Source organism: Monodelphis domestica, chromosome 8 (assembly GCF_027887165.1).
Source record: "Monodelphis domestica isolate mMonDom1 chromosome 8, mMonDom1.pri, whole genome shotgun sequence".
Lineage (NCBI taxonomy): Eukaryota > Metazoa > Chordata > Mammalia > Didelphimorphia > Didelphidae > Monodelphis > Monodelphis domestica.
In genome coordinates, this window is record NC_077234.1 from 2,016,990 (window position 1) to 2,034,187 (window position 17,198).

The 17,198-nt window shown below is 64.2% G+C and overlaps 1 protein-coding gene across 1 annotated transcript; it reads left to right on the plus strand.

Moving 5' to 3' along the window:
- Positions 1-5,818: 5,818 nt before the first annotated feature.
- NCBP3 (nuclear cap binding subunit 3) lies at positions 5,819-16,032 on the plus strand. Its single transcript, XM_056806921.1, has 13 exons — positions 5,819-6,107; positions 6,235-6,300; positions 6,996-7,101; positions 8,936-9,061; positions 9,748-9,876; positions 9,944-10,014; positions 10,286-10,394; positions 10,888-10,987; positions 11,102-11,214; positions 11,928-12,234; positions 12,455-12,609; positions 12,781-12,945; positions 15,321-16,032. Exons 1-13 carry the CDS (start codon positions 5,907-5,909, stop codon positions 15,569-15,571), a joined length of 1,899 nt encoding a protein of 632 aa, XP_056662899.1. The 5' UTR covers positions 5,819-5,906; the 3' UTR covers positions 15,572-16,032.
- The last annotated feature ends 1,166 nt before the right edge of the window (positions 16,033-17,198 follow it).

Here is a 17,198-nt window from a genome sequence, read left to right on the forward strand (position 1 = left end):
GGGCTGGGCTTTGCAGGGCAGGCGAAGTGGGCATCTTGAACCCGGCCTCAGGGAAACTCAGCTCCCCGCAGGGTGGGGTCTCGCGTCCCTCAGATTTCTTCCTGGCTTCTGAAGCTCTTCTCCCATGTACCAGAGGAGCTCGTTCTCTCTCCCAGGCGTTCGGAGCTCGCACTTGGCCAGACTCGGGGAGTCGGGGGCCTCCATCGTCTACGAATGCTCTCTGTTGAGCTTCTACCGTCTTGTTCAAAGTTCTGTGCAGCTCTTTGTTTTGTTCTTAATATTTTAGTTTCCACAATTATGTATAAACATCATTTTTAGGGTTCATTTTTTAACCCCTGACCTTCCGTCTTGGAGTCAATACTGTGTATTGGCTCCAAGACAGAAGAGTGGTCAGGGCTAGGCCATGGGGATCAAGTGACTTGCCCAGGGTCACACAGCTGGGACGTGGCTGAGGTCAGATCTGAATCCAGGACCTCCCATCTCAGGGCCTGGCTTTGTCCACTGAGCCACCCAGCTGCCCCCTCGGGTTCATTTTTTAAAGTGTTGAGTTCCAAATTCTCTCCATCCCAGCTCTCCGCACTCCCTCAGCAGGCAGGCCATCCGGTGTCATTTTAATAAGTGAAATTCCAGAAAACCAGAAGAAGAAAGTGCAACGGCGTATGGCTTGGGCTCCTTTCTCTAGCGGTCTCTTGCACTGTCGTCATCACTTTCTTCTGGAGCACTTCTATGTCTGTACTTGAGCTGTGTCTCCGTGAAGATTCTCCAGGGTTAGGTGCTTTTTGTTGTTGCTTATTTCCCCCTATCTAATTAGGGGCAGGCTTGGGGATGATGTGATGGGCTGAGGCTAGAGAGCTCTGAGAGCCCCCCCCCCCCCCCCCCCGCTGATTCAATTGAATGAGCCCAGGCCGGATAGGCCATCAGGAGGAGAGCAGACCTGGACCTGCCGGAGGAAGCCCCCCTGAACTGGGGCCTGGGAATGGCTGCCTCAAGCAGGGCCCCTAGGAAGGCAGGCTCCTGGGCTGACAGGAGAGATCCATCCTCAGGGTAGGCTCACCCAACTCAGGAGGCAAGAGGGCAGCAGCCAGGGCATGCTCCGCACTCACTCGGCCCAAGAGAAAGTCGAGCCTCTTGGAAGATGCCAGGTTCCTGAGGTTCTAAGTTTGAGAACTCAAGAACGAGAGAGAGACGGAAACAGAGAGAGACACAGAGAGGGACGGCTATGCAGGTGAAATTCAGAGTATTCATTTTGTACAAATCTTTAACAAAAATAAACTCTGCCATGACAAGGAGCCCAGTGTCCTGGCCTATCTGACAGCCCAGGCAGGGCTGCTTTGGAATACAGGGCCCCAAAGCCTTACTGCAATCTTAAGCAGGCGCTCGGCGCTTACAGCCGTCAAGGTTCCTAAAGCTCCAAAGAGCTCAAGGATCCAGCACCCCTCAGCACTGTGTCAAGCCCTTTGTAAAGTGTCACAAGGGTTCTATTTCCAATGTGGCTGCTTGGAAGGCAATATGTCACGAAGGAAGCCAGGCAGGCCAGAAGCATTTGCTCAGTCAGTTGCAGGTTGCCCTTTAATCTCAAAGGGACCAAAACATCCGCATACAGCGTGTCTGCCTGGGGACGATGAGACCAATAAGAGTTCGAAGTCTCCATCACAGGGCAGCCACAAATCTGAGCATGAGCCCTGGGGTGGAGATGGCTCTGCATGTGCTGTCTTGTTTGTCTGCTTTGCTCATAGAACATGGGGCTAAGCAACCACTAAGAATAAAGAAAGGCAGGAGACAAACCCTGCCCTCAAGGAGCTCTCAGTCCAACAGGGAAAACAGCTTGCAAGGAGCTATGTATGGGGGCGGCTGGGTAGCTCAGTGGATTGGGAGTCAAGCCCAGAGATGGGAAGTCCTGGATTCCAATCTGGCCTCAGACACTTCCCAGCTGGGTGACCCTGGGCAAGTCACTTAACCCCATTGCCTAGCCCTGACCACTCTTCTGCCTTGGAACCAATGCACAGGAAGGGAAGGATTTAGGAAAAAAAAGAAGTGTAGACAAAAGCTCTAGAGGGACAAACTGAAAATGATCACCAGAGGCTTCCCTGCATTAAAGGGATGGGTGAGGCTTGAAGGAAGCCAGGGAAGCCCAGAGACAGGGGGCAATGGAACGGCAGGAGGCCAGTGCCCTGGGATCACAGACAATAAAGCTGGGGGGTGAGGCAGACGAGGACTGAAAATGTAAGGGGGAGCCAGGTTATGAAGAAGGCAAACAGAAGATTTTATATGCTATAGAAAACACATTTGTCTAGGTCTATCTGATTTGATTCTTTTTATAGATGTTTATTACACATACACACACATGTATGGAGGCTTTGGCTGTCCCTGGAGTTTATAGAGTAGGGGGAGGGTGACCTGATCAGATCTGCACTCTAGAAAATTACTGCAGTCACTGAATGGAGGATGGTTTGGAGAAGGGAAAGACCTGAAGTAGGCAGACCTCTGTTCCCCCCCCCCCCCATTGCAATGGTCCAGGCTTGAGGGGATGAGAACCTGCACCTGAGTTAGGACTGAATGGGGGGGGGGGGGGAGGAGGAGAATAGTAAGAGATGCTACAGAGGTGAAACTGACCAGAGACACTTCAGAGGTGAAACTGACCAGAGACACTTCAGAGGTGAAACTGACCAGAGACACTTCAGAGGTGAAACTGACCAGAGACACTACAGAGGTGAAACTGACAGGCCTTGGCACCAAGTGGGATGGGAAGATGGGGGTAGTGAGAGAAGATGAGGAGTCCAGGATACCTCCTGGGTTGGGAGCCTAAGGGAGGAGAATGGTGGGGGAGGGCAGGGTTTGGGGAACAAGAAGGAGTCCCCTTTGGGGCATCTCCTGGACATCCAGTTGGAAATGTCGGAAAGGCCCATGGCGATGAGAGATTGGAGATCAGCAGAGAGCCTTGAGCAGGGAGGGGAGATTCGAGAACCATCACCACCAAGATCCTCAGGAAATCCATGGGAGTTGCCGAGATCTCAGAAAAGCAGAGGAGGAGGAGAAAGGGCTCAGGACATGGGAGGGCAGGCCCTAGAGGAGGATCCTGCCAGGGAGACCGAACACTCCCAGAGGCAGGGTAGAGCCAGGAGAGAGGGCTGTACTGAAACACCAGAGAGAAGAAAGGGGGAGCAGCGGTGCCCAAGGCTACAGGAAGGTCAGGGAGAACGCAGACAGACGAGGCCAGCAGGGTGAACAAATGCCCTCCACCTCCAGAGAAAGACCTGAGTGCAAATCCAAGTCGAATTTCCTCACTCTCTTTTTGGGGACTGTCTCTGAGGCAGAACTACTTTTCGCCTGATTTCACATGTCCGATGGATAGCGTGTTGCTTCCGGGGCGGGGGGGGGGGGGGTGGTGGGGGTCACAATTTAACAAGAAAAGAAAGCCCAAAATAAAATGGTAATTTTTTGAAAGTCCTCCCAAAAGCCCCATTATATTGGGCAACTAAGAGGTCGTGTGGGTGCTGATGCTGTGACAAGTTGGCTTTTTAAGGGGTTAAAAAGAGAGCGAGGGCAGAGACAGTGTAGACAGCCTTTTGGAGGAGTTGGGCCACAAAGGGCGGAAAAGGCTTAGGAAGACAGCAAGGCTGGAGGGTCGGAGGTGGGGGAGGGCTGGTTTACTCAACAATCCCCCTCCCCTTGCCCCCAAGGAAAGGTGGGTGGGGTGGGATCCCTAAGGACTTCCTGGAGGAAGTGGCCAGTAAGATTCAAGGGAGGAAGCCCAGTGGAGGAGGCCTGAGGATAAGCCTGGGCAGGGGCCCAGAGGCTGGAGGGGGCTGGTGTGCTCCATTTTGGGTGGCACAAACAGTCCTGTGACTGCTGCCAGGCAAGCCTTGGTGCCTCCATCCATGCTGTCAGGGGAAGGGTTGGATCTTACCTGGTTCTCTGCCCTGGGGAGCCCCCTGGTGGCCACAGGGTCTGAGCCGGCCTTTAGGGCAGTCTTGGAGGCAGCCCGGGAGTGGGCAGGTTTCAAGCATTTCGAAACTAGTGCCTGCTCTGTAGCGGGGCTCCCTCCTGGCCGCAGACATGACAGAGGGCGAGGCTGAGGCGGCCAGAAGGACCCGGGAGGGTCTGCAGGGGCCACCTCCTCAGGCTCTCTCCCCACACTGGGCCCGGTCCTGCTGCCCCGGTGCCTGGGCTGGTGCTGGACCATCTGCCCTGGTGCCCGCCTTGGCTCCAGCTCTAGCCCTTCAGTGGCCTGGAGGTGCCCCTCGCGTGTCGTCCTGCCTGATTTTATTTGAAAACTCTACCCTTCCGTCTCGGGGTCCACAGGAAGTAGCCAAAGGGCTAAGCAAAGGGAGTGCAGTGACTTGCCCAGGGCCACGTAGCCAGAAAGCGTCTGAGGTCAGATTCGAACTCCAGGCCTGGCTCTCTATCCCCGGAGCCACCAGAGCTGCCCCTGTTCATGTCAGGTTTTCAAAGGATCATAAATGAGGGGCTGGAAGGGCCTCCCGAGACTGCCCAGTCTAGACCTCGTGATCTTCAGAGGAGGAAACCGAGGCCCTTCTCAAGCAGTTAGGAGGCAGCTTTGCCCAGCCTGGATTTGAGGGTTTCCCTACGGGGCCAGGCAGCCCGATGCCAAAGGATGCCCCCTTATTGAGCACCATTTTGCGCCTACCTAGTGCTTGGCTTCCAGTGGGCAACCAGGTGACTGTCCTTTCCGGCAGCCCCGGACTTCCCCTGTGGCCTAGGCAGCTCAGAGAAGCCTCTTCCAGGAAGCCTCCCTGTTCTACCAGCGGTCCGGACTCACCTGGCCTGGGGACCAACCCACGAGAGGCCAACCGGGCAGAGTCTTCCCCCTCCCTGGTGGGAACACCAAGGACGCCCTTTGGGGCTCTCCACAAGAGTCTACAAGCCTTGGCATAGGCGTGGCCTGTGCCCAGACAGCTCTGCAGCTCCCCAACACCTGCTACTGGGTCCCCCGAGGAGTGGACAAACAACTGTGGGGAGGTGCGAGGATTTCCCTGTTGTCACAAGAATAAGGGGCCCGGCTTCCACTGGGGACAGGGATGGGTCTCTAGCTTCCTATGGGGGCCTTCAGAAAGTTGGGGGACCCCAGAGGGGCTCAGAGCCCCCCCCAGAGGGATTCTGAATCCTCCTCCCCACTGTCGAGCCCCCCGACTCTTCCTCCCCTTCCATGGGTGGTCTCCAGGCATCTGCCGGCGCTTTCCTGGGTTCTGTGGCCCCGAGTGGCTTCCAAGGCTGCTCCCTTGGCTCGCCCGCCCTAGGGCCATAGACACTACAGCTGTCAGCAGCCGCAGACCCCGCCTGCCGGCCTAGCTCGGTCCTCTGCCTGCGCTCCCACTGGCTCCCCCTAGTGTCGGCTCCTGGAAGAAGGCAGGGCTCCGAGTCCGGGCCCCGCGCCCCGCGCCCCGCTTTAGGGCAAGGTCCAGAGCAGGCGCTCCATAAATGCTGGAGGAAGCCCAAGGGGGAGAGGCACTGTGAGGGCCCGCCCGCACTGGAACGGTCTCCAGACAGTCTCGGTGAAAGTGGACGGAGGGGACCCCTGGGGATGGAGGCGGGGCCGTCCCCTCAGGCCGCCCCTGCCCCGGCCTGCCTATAGCGTTCTCTTCAGGGGAAAGGGCGCAGGCGCGGGAGCCCGAGAAGCCGTAACCGTGGCAACAGATACGCCCTCGGGGCGGGGCGCGTCCTGCAGGCACTCTAGGCTGTGCGAGCCTCGTCTCGTTGGTACGCCTGCGGCGCTCTGGGCGATACGCCGGCTCTCGCTGGTGCTCTCGCATGCGTGCGGCGGCGCTCTGGGCGACACGCCGGCACTCACTGGTGTCTGCGCGCGCGTGAGGTGGCGCTCTGGGCAGCGTGCACGCGCTCTCGCTGGTTCTCCCGGAGGGCGGGCGGACGGAGGAGGCGGCGGCGCCATGGCGGCCGTGCGCGGCCTGCGGGTGTCGGTGAAGGCCGAAGCGACAGCGACGGCGACGGCGGCGGCAGCAGCGGCGGCGGCAGCAGCGGGGCCGCCCCTGGGGCTACTGGGGTCGGGCCCGGAGCGGGGCGAGCCCGAGCCTATGGAGGTGGAGGAGGGCGAGCTGGAGGCCGTACCGGTGCGGCGCTCGCTGCTGCCGGTAGGACGCCGGGTCCGGCCGCCGGGTGGGTGAGCCCCGCAGGGCCTCCCGCCGGGTGCCGAGGCCGTTGGGCGGGAGGGGGCGAGGGCGGGGCTCGGGGCCTCGGCTCACCGCGGTCTCGTTCCAGGACACGAGCCGCCGCTACGAGAACAAGGCGGGCAGCTTCATCACCGGCATCGACGTCACCTCCAAGGTACGTAGCTCCCGGGTCACCTGGCGGAGGCCCTGCGTGGGGGATGAGTGTACGGGGGAGGGAGGCTCGAGCGGATAATTTGTTGCTTTTGCTGCGTCCCACAGTGCACCTCGCCCGCAGCCCCTGGGTGACCCCTCCTCCGACTGGCAGGAGCTGCCTGTCCAGCGCTGTCTAAGCTCATTCATGGGGTCGGGATTGGGGGGGGAAGGCTTCCAGCCAGAAAAACATCTCAGGCAAAGGCTCTGGAGATGGAGGGATAAGGGGTGTTCTGGGGTCAGAGCCCTGAGTTCAAGGCCTGCTCTACTCCCCCTTACTGACTGGCAGTCACCTGATGCTCTGCCTTGGTTTCCTTGTGTATAGGGTGGGCGGGTAGGCGCCTAATCAGTGCCTGTCTCCTCTCCTGCAGTGTCCCAGGCTGGGGCAAGCCCCCTACCTTCCGGCCTCCTCGCTTTTCATCCAGTCAGTAGCACTTGTTAAGCACCTACTGTGTGCCAGGAGTGGGCTGGATCTGAGATCCAGGACACTGAGGGGGGTGGGAGGGAGTGGCAGGAGGGCCAGGATCCGAGGCTAGGGGTACAAGCAGTGGCTTTTTATCCTGCCTTTCTGTGTCCACCTTCCCTTGGCTCTGGGCAAGAATCAGTGGTGAGCCCTTCCTCCCTGGCTCAGGCCCCTTCTCTGTACTTCTTGCTCTCTAGGAAGCAATCCAGAAGAAGGAGCAGCGAGCCAAGCGCTTCCATTTCCGAGCCGAAGTCAACCTGGCCCAGAGGAACGTGGCCTTGGACAGAGACATGATGAAGAAAGGTAGGAGGCCCCCTCTCCTGCTGAGCCCCTGTAGCAACAGTAGCAGCTCTTCCTCTCCTCACTCTTCACTCTATCTTGGCTGTTTCCATTGGGAACTTATCTGGCTTTTCCTATCTCTAGGCCTGCTGCTCCCCTCCCCGTGGACCCTCCTGATACTCTTTTAAGTCCTCCAGCCCCTCTGCTGACTCCAGCCTCCTGTCTCCAACGCAGACACCTGAGGCTGGCTATCCAGTAGACAGCTTTAACTCAGCCCTTCCCCAAACCTTCCACCCACTGGGATTTTCCCTGGCACCTCCTCTCAGATTCTCATCCTGGATCCCTCACTCTCTCTGACCCCCAGATCCAAGCTGGGACTGAGGCCTGTAGATTTCCCCTGTGTACCCTTTCTTGTCCATTTCTCCTGTGCACAGCTCTGGTCAGTTTCCCCTCTGCACAGCTCTTGTCCATTTCTCCTGTGCACAGCTCTGGTCAGTTTCCCCTCTGCACAGCTCTTGTCCTTTCTCCTGTGCACAGCTCTGGTCAGTTTCCCCTCTGCACAGCTCTTGTCCATTTCTCCTGTGCACAGCTCTGGTCAGTTTCCCCTCTGCACAGCTCTTGTCCTTTCTCCTGTGCACAGCTCTGGTCAGTTTCCCCTCTGCACAGCTCTTGTCCATTTCTCCTGTGCACAGCTCTGGTCAGTTTCCCCTCTGCACAGCTCTTGTCCTTTCTCCTGTGCACAGCTCTGGTCAGTTTCCCCTCTGCACAGCTCTTGTCCATTTCTCCTGTGCACAGCTCTGGTCAGTTTCCCCTCTGCACAGCTCTTGTCCATTTCTCCTGTGCACAGCTCTGGTCAGTTTCCCCTCTGCACAGCTCTCCCCTTCTCTTGCCTGACACTACCCCCACCCTGATAGAGTACTATTGTAGTAGCTACTGGACGGTGTGCCTGCCTCAAGACTCTCCTAACTCCTGTCCATCTTAGTTGAGCCACTAAAGTGATTTTCCTAAGGTACAGGTCCCACTGTGCCACACCCCCTACTCAGTAAATTCCAGTGGCTCCCTGGGGTCTCCAGGGTCAAATACAAAGTGCTCTGTTTGGCACTCAAAGCCCTTGATCACCTGCCCTCTCCTCCCTTCCCAGGCTTCTTACACCTTATTCCCTGCTACATACTTTTTGAACCAGGGACACTGGCCTCCTGGTTGCCCCATGAACAAGACTTCTATCTCAGAGCTCCAGATATTCTCTCTGATATCTCTCAGGCCTGGAATGCTCTCCCTCTTCTGTTCCTCCCTAGCTTCCTGTAAGTCCCAACTAAAATCCCCCCTTTGCACTAAAAGCCTTTCTGGTTCATCCTTTCTTCTGAGGTGGTCCAAGTTTTTCTGGCCACGCTTTGTCCATATACAGTCAATTGTTTCTTGTCTTCCTTCCTTAGACTGGGAGGCCCTCAAGGGCCAGGATTGCCTTTTGCCTCTCTTTGCATCTGGAGCTCTTTGCTCAGGGCTCGCATGTGGTCAGCTCTCAATCGATGCTTGTAGGCCACAGATCAAAGCCAGATCCGAGCTCTTGGACCCCCCCTCCCCCCCAAAACAGAGATGAGCAGAGGGAGCTCGGACGGTTGGCCCGAGGCCCTCTCCTTCTTGTGCCCTTTGAACTTAAGGTGTTGTGAGAGTGGTGACAAGGGAGTTGGGCTTTGGGGAGAAAATCTCCAGCTCATCCTGTAGGAGCTACTGGCTTGGCTGTCCTCAGTGGGACCTAATAGAGTGCTGAGAGTGAGGAGCCGTGGTCTTGGGCTCCTCCGACTTCCCGTGACGACGGCCGGCGGGTGCTAATCACCTGCTTCTGTCTGTGCCTTCACAGCGATCCCGAAGGTGAGGCTGGAGACCATCTATGTCTGTGGAGTGGATGAGATGAGCACCCAGGACATCTTCGCCTACTTCAAGGAGTATCCCCCTGCCCACATCGAGTGGCTGGATGATACTTCCTGTAAGTGCTGGCTGGGGAAGGCCTGAAGGGGGCCCTCGCCGCTAAACTGACAGCCTGGCTGCCCAGGCCCCCTTGGGCTCCGCCTGAGAGAAGGTGCCCAGCTTGAGGCAGGGCTGCCAGGAGGCTCCGGCCCGCTCGTCCTGGCACCAGCCTCGGGATTCTGTGGGTTTTCCCTGAGCCCTGCCGTGGGAGGGGTCACGGACCGGCCACGTTTCTTATCGTCCCCATTTAGCAGACGGAACCGCTGAGAGAGGCCCAGGGCCTGCCCCCAAGTCCCAAAAGGGGGTTCCCTCTGAGCCTGCTTCTCTCTGGCCTTCAAGGCCCACGTTTCTGGAGAAGGGAGAGGGAAAGGGGGCTGGCTTGGCCTTGGTTAGGGTTGTTCCACCCCCAACCCCAGCCTAGGTGCAGTCTCGGCCGTCCTTGCGGCATTCTCGGGCACCCCGTGTGTGTCCAAGGCCAGGCTGGCCCAGAAAGGGCCGCGGGGAGGCTCTGGGGCTCCCCGGACCCACAAAGGCTGGCTGTGAGCTTCAGAGGCCGAGCAGGCCCAGGTCTGGGATGGGACCGTTGGAGAAGTGGCCGGGGCCGGCGCTGAGCGCGCTTCCGTGGCCGGGTCTCAGGAGGCCTCGCTGCCACGCCCCTCCCGTCCCCAACATCTGACAAGAGGCCGCCCCTGCCCCTCCCCCCAGGTAACGTGGTCTGGCTGGACGAGGTGACGGCGACACGGGCCCTCATCAACATGAGCTCCTTGCCCAGCACGGACAAGGCCAAGACGCGCGAAGCCGGCGATGAGAAGGCGCCCGAGAAGATGAGAAAAGGTACGGGAGGGGGCGGGGGGGACCCCCAAGGGGGCGGGGCTCATCTCCCCTCTGCCTCCCCACCCAGACAAACAGGACAGCTCTGACGACGAGACCGAGGAAGGAGAGGTCGAGGACGACGCCGCGAGCGACCTGGAGGTCAGTCATGGACGGATGGGCCCAGGGGTGCTGCCGCCCCCTTCTGGGGGACCTCGAACGCATGGCCGTTATCTGGGGCGTGATGGTCTGGACTTGGGCGGGGAGCGGTCCCCAAACTCTGGAAACCTGGCGTGGGGGTGCCCTTCTTGGGGGCAGATCGCAGCCCTCTATTGGGCCCAGCCTGACTGGAGGGGGGCACAGGAAGGGGGGGCTCTGGGTCCTGGCCCGGGCTCGGACCTTCTTGACTTCCCCTGGGTTTCCTGCCGTTCAGTTGGACGCGTTGTCCCAGGTGGAAGAAGACTCCCTCTTACGGAACGACCTGCGTCCGGCCAACAGACTGGCCAAAGGCAACAAGTTGTTCATGAGGTTTGCCACCAAAGGTGGGTCGGCTCCGTCTGCCCTGAACTGATGGGCCTAGGTCGGCCCAAGAGGGGGAGGCCCAGTTCTCTGCCTGGGCTCCCGGGCCTCCTCTGCCCCCTGCCAGGCCCTCCCGGGCCTCCTCTGCCCCTGCCTGGGCTCCTGGGCCTCCTCTGCCCCTGCCAGGCCCTCCCGGGCCTCCTCTGCCCCCTGCCTGGCCCTCCTGGGCCTCCTCTGCCCCCTGCCAGGCCCTCCTGGGCCTCCTCTGCCCCCTGCCAGGCCCTCCTGGGCCTCCTCTGCCCCCTGCCAGGCCCTCCCGGGCCTCCTCTGCCCCTGCCTGGGCTCCTGGGCCTCCTCTGCCCCCTGCCTGGGCTCCCGGGCCTCCTCTGCCCCTGCCAGGCCCTCCTGGGCCTCCTCTGCCCCTGCCTGGGCCCGGGGGAGCCTGTCCTGCCCCTGCCTGGGCCCCTGGGGCCGTGTCCAGCGGCGGTCAGTGAGAGCTGGCTCTGGCCTTTACAGACGACAAGAAGGAGCTTGGCGCGGCCCGCAGGAGCCAGTATTACATGAAATACGGGAACCCCAACTACGGAGGCATGAAGGGCATCCTCAGCAACTCGTGGTGCGCACGCGGGGCTGCTGGGGGGCCACTGGGGGGCGCCGGCGGGGCCCATCCGGTGGGGAGGGGCTGGGGGGCTCTGGCGAGAGAGGGGGCGTCCTTCTGGCCCTGCCACAGGAAGAGGAGGTACCACTCGCGCCGGCTGCAGAGGGACGTGATGAGGAAGCGCTCGCTCATCGGGGACGACGTGGGCCTCACCTTGACGCCTCCCTACAAGCACCGGCACGCAGGTGACGGGGGGCGGGCTGCGTGGGGAGGGGAGGGGGCTTTGCTGCCGGGCCAGGCTCTTTGGGGGAGCCCCAGAGTCGTCTCGGGCCGTTGGAGGGCCTTTGCCTCAGCAGGGGGTGAGCCTCCCGTCGCGGAGGGGATTCTGCTGTTAGGGATGGTCTCCTCCACCTCTGAGATGGTCATGTGGGGGGTGTCGGGCCCAGCCCTGCCCCAGTGTGGCCCCATTTTACAGAGGTGAGACTGAGGCAGGCAGGGACCGAGGCACCGGCCCGGGGTCACGACAGGAGGACGCGGGTGAGGCTGGGTCAGAGGCTCGGCCCCGGCAGCCCTCCAGAAATCTCAAGAACGTCCCGTTGAAGCTCGCTCGGGGCCTCCTCAGACTGGACGCCGAACCCTGGCCTTTGGGACGGCCCTTCCGCCTCGGGGGGGGGGGGGGGGGGGCTGAGTTTCGCCCCTTCTCCGGGTCGCCTCTGGGTGCAGCTCCAGCCCTTGTTCCTCAGCCCCGGCTCCGAGGGCAGGACGGGCCCTGCATACAGCAGGAGCTTATTAGGCGCTCCCCCTGGGAGCGGAGGGGGACGTTCCCCGCCAAGTGGGGGGGGCTGCGCCAAGATGAGGCAGAGGCTCTGGGTGGGACTCGAACTCGGCTCCCCGACTCCCCTCCTACGGGAAGACACACGCCGGGGCCTCTGCTCATGCCCTCGGCCGGACCTTCCAGGCCTGGTGAACGTCCCGGAGGAGCCCATCGAGGAGGAGGAGGAGGAGGAGGAGGAGGAGGAGGAGGAGGACCAGGACATGGACGACGACGGCAGGATCGTGGTGGAGTACCGCGACGAGCTGCAAGCCTTCAAGCAGGCGCGGGAGCGCAGCGCGGCCCGGCGGCCCAGTGCCAGCGGCTCGGGCTCCGACTCGGACGAGATGGACTACGACCTGGAGCTGAAGATGATCTCCACGCCGTCGCCCAAGAAGAGCCTCAAGATGACCATGTACGCCGACGAGGTGGAGTCGCAGCTGCGCAGCATCCGGTGAGGCCCTCCCTCCCCGGCGCCCCTCCTGGGTGCCGGGGCCCCTCCCTCCCCGGCGCCCCTCCCCCGCGCCAGGGCCCCTCCCCCATGCCAGAGGACCCCTCCCTCCCCTGCGCCAGGGCCCCTCCCCCTTGCCAGGGCCCCTCCCCCGCACCAGGGGGTCCCTCTCTCCTCTGGGGGTGCCACTGCGTTAGTCTGACCCAGCGGCTGCTTTGGCCAGGAACTCCATGAGGGCGGACAGCGTGGCCACCAGCAACATCAAGAACCGCATCGGCAGCAAAGGGCCGTCGGACAAGGTCGCCGACGTGCGGCTCCTGCTTGAGGAGAAGCGGCAGAGCACGGCGCAGCGGCCGCCCGCGGGCAGCGTCAAGTCTGGTACCGTCAGCGGGGCGGGGGCGGGGCGCAGGCAGGCGGGGGGGGGGGGGGGGGGGGGGGCCAGAGCGGGCGGGCGGTTCCCCAGCAGCACTTCCAGAGGCCCCGTCTGGGAGCGGCTGGGCTGCAGGGGGAAGGCGAGCCAGCGCGGCCCCTGGGCCTCTCCCCCCTCAGATGTCCGTCAGAGGCTAGGCAAGAGGCCGCACTCCCCCGAAAGCAAGGCCCCGAGCGGCCCCTTCGCGCCCCGGAGAGAGCCGACGTCCGATGTACACAGTAGGCTCGGCGTTCCCCGGCAAGACCTCAAAGGCCTCTACTCGGACACCCGTGAGAAGAAGTCAGGTGGGTGCCCGGCCCCCTCCAGCCCCCTCCGACCCCCTCCAGCCCCCTCCGACCCCCTCCAGCCCCCTCTGACCCCCTCCAGCCCCCTCCGACCTCCTCCGGCCCCCTCCAGCCCCCTCCGACCCCCTCCGGCCCCCTCTGACCCCCTCCGGCCCCCTCCGACCTCCTCCGGCCCCCTCCAGCCCCCTCCGACCCCCTCCAGCCCCCTCCGACCTCCTCCGGCCCCCTCTGACCCCCTCCAGCCCCCTCTGATCCCCTCTGAGCCCCTCCAGCCCCCTCCGACCTCCTCCGGCCCCCTCTGACCCCCTCCGACCCCCTCCAGCCCCCTCTGACCCCCTCCAGCCCCCTCCGACCTCCTCCGGCCCCCTCTGACCCCCTCCAGCCCCCTCTGGTCCCCTCTGACCTCCTCCGGCCCCCTCCAGCCCCCTCCGACCTCCTCCGGCCCCCTCTGACCCCCTCTGACCCCCTCCAGCCCCCTCTGATCCCCTCTGAGCCCCTCCAGCCCCCTCCGACCCCCTCCAGCCCCCTCTGACCCCCTCCAGCCCCCTCCGACCTCCTCCGGCCCCCTGCAGCCCCCTCCGACCCCCTCCAGCCCCCTCTGACCCCCTCCAGCCCCCTCCGACCTCCTCCGGCCCCCTCTGACCCCCTCCAGCCCCCTCTGATCCCCTCTGAGCCCCTCCAGCCCCCTCCGACCTCCTCCGGCCCCCTCTGACCCCCTCCGACCCCCTCCAGCCCCCTCTGACCCCCTCCAGCCCCCTCCGACCTCCTCCGGCCCCCTCTGACCCCCTCCAGCCCCCTCTGGTCCCCTCTGACCTCCTCCGGCCCCCTCCAGCCCCCTCCGACCTCCTCCGGCCCCCTCTGACCCCCTCTGACCCCCTCCAGCCCCCTCTGATCCCCTCTGAGCCCCTCCAGCCCCCTCCGACCTCCTCCGGCCCCCTCTGACCCCCTCCAGCCCCCTCCGACCTCCTCCGGCCCCCTCTGACCCCCTCCAGCCCCCTCTGGTCCCCTCTGACCTCCTCCGGCCCCCTCCGGCCTCCTCCGGCCCCCTCTGACCCCCTCTGGCCCCCTCCAGCCCCCTCTGATCCCCTCTGAGCCCCTCCAGCCCCCTCCGACCTCCTCCGGCCCCCTCTGACCCCCTCTGACCCCCTCCAGCCCCCTCCGACCTCCTCCGGCCCCCTCTGACCCCCTCCAGCCCCCTCCGGTCCCCTCCGGCCCCCTCCGGCCCCCTCCGACCTCCTCCGGCCCCCTCTGACCCCCTCTGGCCCCCTCCAGCCCCCTCTGATCCCCTCTGAGCCCCTCCAGCCCCCTCCGACCTCCTCCGGCCCCCTCTGACCCCCTCCAGCCCCCTCTGGTCCCCTCTGACCTCCTCCGGCCCCCTCCAGCCCCCTCCGACCTCCTCCGGCCCCCTCTGACCCCCTCCAGCCCCCTCCGACCTCCTCCGGCCCCCTCTGACCCCCTCCAGCCCCCTCCGACCTCCTCCGGCCCCCTCTGACCCCCTCCAGCCCCCTCTGGTCCCCTCTGACCTCCTCCGGCCCCCTCCGGCCCCCTCCGACCTCCTCCGGCCCCCTCTGACCCCCTCTGGCCCCCTCCAGCCCCCTCTGATCCCCTCTGAGCCCCTCCAGCCCCCTCCGACCTCCTCCGGCCCCCTCTGACCCCCTCCAGCCCCCTCTGGTCCCCTCTGACCTCCTCCGGCCCCCTCCAGCCCCCTCCGACCTCCTCCGGCCCCCTCTGACCCCCTCCAGCCCCCTCCGACCTCCTCCGGCCCCCTCTGACCCCCTCCGGCCCCCTCTGACCCCCTCTGACCCCCTCCAGCCCCCTCCGACCTCCTCCGGCCCCCTCTGACCCCCTCCGGCCCCCTCTGACCCCCTCCGACCCCCTCCAGCCCCCTCTGACCCCCTCCGGCCCCCTCCGGCCCCCTCCGGCCCCCTCCGACCCCCTCCGGCCCCCTCTGACCCCCTCTGGCCCCCTCTGACCCCCTCCGGCCCCCTCCGACCCCCTCCGGCCCCCTCCGACCCCCTCCGGCCCCCTCTGACCCCCTCCGGCCCCCTCCGACCCCCTCCGGCCCCCTCTGACCCCCTCCGGCCCCCTCCGACCCCCTCCGGCCCCCTCTGACCCCCTCCGGCCCCCTCCGACCCCCTCCGGCCCCCTCTGACCCCCTCCGGCCCCCTCCGACCCCCTCCGGCCTCCTCCCTGTCCCTCGGCTCACACGGGCCCTTCTCCCGCCCCCGGCCTTGACCCACCCCGGCTGGGCGCTCCCGTTCCCTCGGAGCCAGGTGCTCAGCAGGCGCCCCGTCTGTGATTATGCTGGGGGCCCCCATCTGCCCTCCGGCCCCTGTAGACCCCCCTCTGGAGTCACCCTGTGCCTGCGCCCACAGGCAGCTTGTGGACCCGCCTGGGCCCCGCCGCCGCCAAGGCCAAGGAGAAGGGGGCCGAGAAGGCGGATGCGGCGGCGGCGGCGGCGGGGGCGGCCCCCGAGGAGGAGGACTCGGAGCTGCAGCGCGCCTGGGGCGCCCTCATCAAGGAGAAGGAGCAGTCCCACCAGAAGAGGTGCCGCCTGGAGCGCCTGCCGTCCCTGCAGATCGAGATCAGTCGGCAGAGCACCTCGGACTCGGACACGGAGTCCTGAGGCCTGACGGACCCACGGACGCGGGCCGCGCGGCCAGGTGGGACGGGCCGGGGGCTCGGGGGGCCGGGGGGGCCGGGCCAGGGCGCACCTCCCCCTCCTCCCCTCGTGCAGGAAGCGTCTGAGCAGTTCATCCAAAGAGCCGAGGAGCCGACCTCTCCCTCTCGCCGCGGCCTCGACGTCCGAGGAAGCGGGGAGACCCCCCTCGAGCCCTCCCGGCCACGGCGAGATGTGGCGGCGTGGCAGGGAGAGCGTTCACGGACCCGGCCGGGGGGCGGCTCCGGAGCCCCCGAGGCCGCCGCGCAGGGCGTCCGTCCATCCGTCGGTCCGTCTGCACCCGTCACCTGCCGGCTCTCCGGGAAGCCCGGCCCACGGCGCCGGGGGGGACTTTGGTGTGGGGGGGCCCGTGTTGACCAGCTTGTTCAGTCTATTATGTTTTAAACTCTTCCCGATTTGCGAGCTTCCTTTTTCTACGTGAACCTTTTTCCTGTTGGCGCGGCGGGAGAGCTCGCTCGCCGCTGTCTTCAGACGTGCTCTTAAATAGATGTTGTGTCGGAAGAGCGGGGAGGCGCCTCCCGTCCTTGGCGGGCGCCACCCGGGAGGGACGCAGGGCTGGGCCAGGGGGGGCGGGCAGGAGGGCAGGAGGGGAGGTCCGGCTGCCCAGCGGCCCTCCCAGATTCCCCTTTTCCTTTCTGACCGAAGACCGTTTTCCCCAACAACACGGGCGTCCCAGTGCCCGCGGGGGTGCCAGGGAGTAAGGGCAGCCTTTGGTGGGGGCCTTCTTGGCACTGGCATGCTGGCCTGGGACCCAACCTCCGTGCCCACCGCTGTTAGAGGGTTGGACCCCGGGCCCCCTGCCAGCATGATCAGCTGGAGGAGGGGGGCATCGATGGGGGCCCATAGGCGCTCCTGGCCACGTTTGAGGCACCAGAGAGGCCTGAAGGACCACGTCTGGACGGAGCAGGCCCTGCCCTCAAGGAGCCCGAGTGCTGGGCCTGGAGCCAGGAAGACCTGGGTTCAAATCCAGCCTGAGGCAAGCCCTCCCTGTGTGGGGCCGACAGCAGCCCCTTCCTCCCATCCGTGGTGAGGAAATGAGGCTGGTCAGAGAGCTTGGTGAGCCCGAAGAAGTCGGGGTCGTGTGAGGACGGCAGGCCCGGAGGAGGGGGGTTGGGTTTGGCCGGCGGGCACGGGGGGCCGTGTCGATGGCCAGCAGCGTAGCCGGGGTGCCAAACTGAGTCAGCACACGTCGGCAGAGGGCTGAAGGTCTGTTCCCGGGGTGTGACGGAAGGCCTGCTGGCCTGTGCGACCCTGAGTGCAAATTCTGCCTCTAAAATGGGGAGCCCTCTGAGTGTGGCCGCCTGGCAAGGGCTTCTTGTTTTTAGGCCAGGGTGGACAGCAGCGGCTCATCCATGAGCCGAGTCCTCCAAGGAGACGGGAACAGTCTGGCCTCTGTGCGAGGGGATGCCCTGCCTCGAGTAGGCATCTGGGCAAGGGGGAGAGCTGATATGAGCCCGCAGGCTGGGCGGAGTCAAGGACTGGGGCTCAGAGATAGACTGGAGGTGTGAGCAACACAGGTGGGCACGAGGCCAGGGGCCCACTGAAGGCCCCAAGGGTTGGGCTGGGGGAGGAG